Below are 3785 nucleotides of genomic sequence, written 5' to 3'. Positions count from 1 at the left end.
TCTAATACCAAAATGAAGAAAAATGACCTGCAAATACTATATATATATGTAATATATATATCTGTTTGTGTTTAAACGAGAGAACAAGTAAGAAGTAAAGCTGATAAATTTATTATTAAAATCAACATGATACAAATATATATGAAAAACTATGAGAGAACTACTACCTACAAAATAGAAAATGATAAAACAGAAATGCTAAACAGACTCCATACTGCTACTAACTCCTAGAAAGACTCAGGCCAGTTTGCAGACCAAGTCAGGCAAACCGAAAACCCACAAACACGCATGTACATCATTTATTTGCATAAATAAATAAATGAACAATGTTTAGATTAAACCAACAAAGGCTAATTTTTTGTAGTGACCGTTCTCACAATTATTTGGTGTAAATTGAATTTGAATCCTAAATTCCCACCCTACACATAGAATTTGAGATTAACAAAGAAAGAATTGAGAAACCTACGCGACAAAATCTAGTCTTCGGGTTGCGTTTGAACTTGCAAATTTTCCGCTGCTAGCTGCAGATTTTTCAGTTCTCCCTCTTACAGGCTTTTCCACTACATGACATTACTAAGGCAAATATAATAAAAAATAAAAAGTAGCTGTAACATGCATCGGCTCCCTAGTTTTACTACATGCTTGATCTTTTACTAAATAGTAAATACTTCTGTAAGTAATTCTTAAGAGTTTGACAATATACATTTATACCTTTTTAAATAATATGGTTAGGATCTATAGAAAATATTTATTTAACGAGTTTAATTTTTTATCTGAAATAAATATATACTGCATGTATTATGTTAAAATCGGAGAAAAATATTATTTTGACGAGATTCTTAACTTATCGATTATTAATTCATCGAGTTTTAACTGGACATGCGTAACACAAGAAAAATGACTAATTTTGATACCGAAAATCTGCATAATTTTTATGTTTGAAAAAGTTCGATCGAATATCACCTAAATGTTTAAGTTCCAAAAATAATAAATTCAGATATAATGTTGTGTACGGTATCATCAAATCCTAGAACTAATCCTAGAATTTCGTTTTTCATATGTATAGTATATAGGGTTAAAAGACAAACAATTTAAACCAGTAGAGTAGGCATGCAAGTTAGTGTGTGCACAATACCTTAATCTCCGAGCACTCATTGCTATATAACAAACACCTATACAAGTGAAGTTTGTGCATCACTACTTACTCATAACTCAGTGATAATTACATAGTAACATAAAATGGATCCTAGTCATGACTCCTTGTCAGCGAGCTTGTTCAAGTGGGACTCAAGAAACCAAGCAGCTAATCCCCCTCCTCCACCACCGCCACCGCAGAACCGACTTGTCGAGATGTTGGCACCGCCGCAAATGCCACCTGCGTTATCAGGACTAGAGGAGCTGTTTGAGCCTTACGGCATTCGGTATTTTACTGCTGCAAAAATAGGAGAGCTAGGGTTCACGGTGAACACTTTGTTGAATATGAAAGACCAGGAGCTTGATGAAATGATGAATAGCCTTTCTCATATTTTCCGCTGGGATTTACTTGTCGGTGAGAAATATGGTATCAAAGCTGCTGTTAGAGCTGAGCGTCGTCGTCTTCTCGAGCAGTATAATGAGATCCAACGCCACACCTATCTCCATGATCAAAATACTAATTATGCCCTTGATGCATTCTCTCAAGAAGGTAATATCAAATTTTTAAATTTATTTTTTTTTAATTTTTTTGATTTTTGATTGTTGTCGCAAATTTTATATTTTTTTGTCGATATTATTTTTGAAGGGTTGTCTGAGGAGCCAGTACAACAAGTGCATGAAGGAACGTGTAGCAAGAGGAAGCAACGAGGCAAAAATGTGGCGGCTAGATTAAGCAATCAGACTGTTTGCGAGGTGGAGAGCGACGACGAAGAGGATGAGAATGTGTGTGAGAGACAAAGAGAGCATCCCTTCATCGTAACGGAGCCGGGAGAGGTGGCGCGTGGGAAGAAGAACGGCCTTGATTATCTCTTCAACTTGTACGAGCAGTGTCGTAATTTCTTGATCCAAGTTCAGAACATTGCTAAGGCCAGTGGTGAAAAATGCCCCACAAAGGTGAAGTAATTAAGATTTTAATTATGCTTAGTTATGAATAATTTAACTATCAGATTGAATCACTTGCTTTATCCTTTATACTGTTGATTTGATTTTCTTGTTATACGAGGTAACATGTTAGATACTGGAGATCTACTGAACTAGTTTGATAGTTTCATGTTATTGGACAGTGTTTTAAACAGATATGCTAGATAATATATTTGCTTTCTAGCTGTGTACGGCAAGTTATACTGTTATGAGTGGCCAAAATTACATGATTGCCCTCTTCCTAGTCGCACGGGTGCTGACAAGCAAAACTTGCGCCTAGGGTTCCCGACACATAAGGGTCCCAATAAATTCTAACTTATTAAAGTAAATAGATATGAATTTCTATGATATATGTATATTAGTGCCCAAAAACTGATTTCGACTAGGACCCCTCAAATCTCAGGTCTGGTCCTGCCTAGACTTACTTAAGATTTTATGTTTAAATACTCTCTCTTTTAAATACTCCCTCAGTCCAAATGAATGAGACACTTCTTTTTGCACGCATTTCAATATATCTGCTCGTAGAAGTAGTTGTTTTGGAATGCGTGAAAGTGGAAGTGGGTCGTTCATTTTGGGACGGAGGAAGTATTACATTCTAATTTCTAAGTTATCAACATGTTTTGAAAACCGGTTAATTGGCAATTAAAGAAGGAGATTATATTGCAGGTAACAAACCAGGTGTTCAGGTACGCAAAGGAGGCAGGGGCAAGCTACATAAACAAGCCCAAAATGCGACATTACGTGCACTGCTACGCTCTCCATTGTCTCGATGAGGAAACATCTAATGCACTGAGAAGAGTGTACAAAGAAAGAGGCGAAAATGTTGGCTCCTGGAGACAAGCATGTTACAAGCCTCTTGTCAGTATCGCTTCTCGTCAAGGTTGGGACATTGATTTGATCTTCAGTACTCATCCTCGGCTTTCGATTTGGTACGTCCCGACTAAGCTCCGCCAGCTCTGCCATGCTGAGCGTAGCTCTCGTGCTGCTGCTACCTCATCCTCTATTAATTACTGCGGTTGATCGAGGATTGCCGGGTTAATTAACAATCTAGCTAGCTAGATTACTAATCTTTGCGCTTACTACTAATAGTATCTGAGTATGTGGTACTTATTTGAAGGTTAAGGTTGTATTAGAAGTGAGTATGTGGTACTTATTTGAAGGTTAAGGTTGTATTAGAAGTGCTTTATTATTAATGACTTTATAAGTTTGTACTATCTTTGCCTTGAATTTATATAGTTAAATGCAAAATCCTCCGTCTGTTTTTAGTTGAGCAAAACGGGTGTTTTAAAAATCGGTAACTTGTTCGAGTACTCGTTTTTGAACCTGGTCCGATTTTCGAGTAATTGGGTCCAAGAACGATTTTGTGAAAAATACGGTTTGAACAAAATCAATTCGATACATAGGAAAGAAAATTAAAAATATCGTATCCGATTTATTCTCCGGGTACTCAATTTTCCGGAACAAAATCGCGTCGGTCCGAGATTTTTACGACTCGAGCAAAACTAATTAATAAACATTCAATGACCAAGTACTTGTAAACGAAAACAGAAAAGCCCAACACATTTAACCGTTATATGAAATATCATAGGCCCAAAATTTGGAGGTGTATACATCATATTAAAGTTAGGGCTGGGTTGTAATATATATACATCTATTTAGGCCCAACAGAA

The 3785-nt window shown here is 36.4% G+C and overlaps 1 protein-coding gene across 1 annotated transcript; it reads left to right on the top strand.

Moving 5' to 3' along the window:
* The first annotated feature begins 1239 nt into the window (after positions 1 to 1239).
* Positions 1240 to 3135, top strand: LOC141716589 (floricaula/leafy homolog). Its single transcript, XM_074518781.1, has 3 exons — positions 1240 to 1684; positions 1781 to 2088; positions 2782 to 3135. The coding sequence occupies exons 1-3, from the start codon at positions 1240 to 1242 to the stop codon at positions 3133 to 3135; spliced, it is 1107 nt and encodes a 368-aa protein (XP_074374882.1).
* The last annotated feature ends 650 nt before the right edge of the window (positions 3136 to 3785 follow it).

Source organism: Apium graveolens, chromosome 4 (genome assembly GCF_009905375.1).
Source record: "Apium graveolens cultivar Ventura chromosome 4, ASM990537v1, whole genome shotgun sequence".
In the NCBI taxonomy this organism is placed as follows: domain Eukaryota; kingdom Viridiplantae; phylum Streptophyta; class Magnoliopsida; order Apiales; family Apiaceae; genus Apium; species Apium graveolens.
The sequence above is the reverse complement of the archived record's forward strand: the minus strand, read 5'-3'. Positions and strand labels throughout refer to the sequence as shown.

Excerpts from the sequence above, each read along its gene's own strand:
- LOC141716589 (XM_074518781.1), top strand. The coding sequence starts at position 1,240 with ATGGATCCTAGTCATGACTCCTTGTCAGCGAGCTTGTTCAAGTGGGAC. Across the intron at positions 1,685-1,780 it reads TGATGCATTCTCTCAAGAAG|GGTTGTCTGAGGAGCCAGTA; the intron begins GTAATATCAAAT and ends TTATTTTTGAAG. Across the intron at positions 2,089-2,781 it reads GTGAAAAATGCCCCACAAAG|GTAACAAACCAGGTGTTCAG; the intron begins GTGAAGTAATTA and ends ATTATATTGCAG.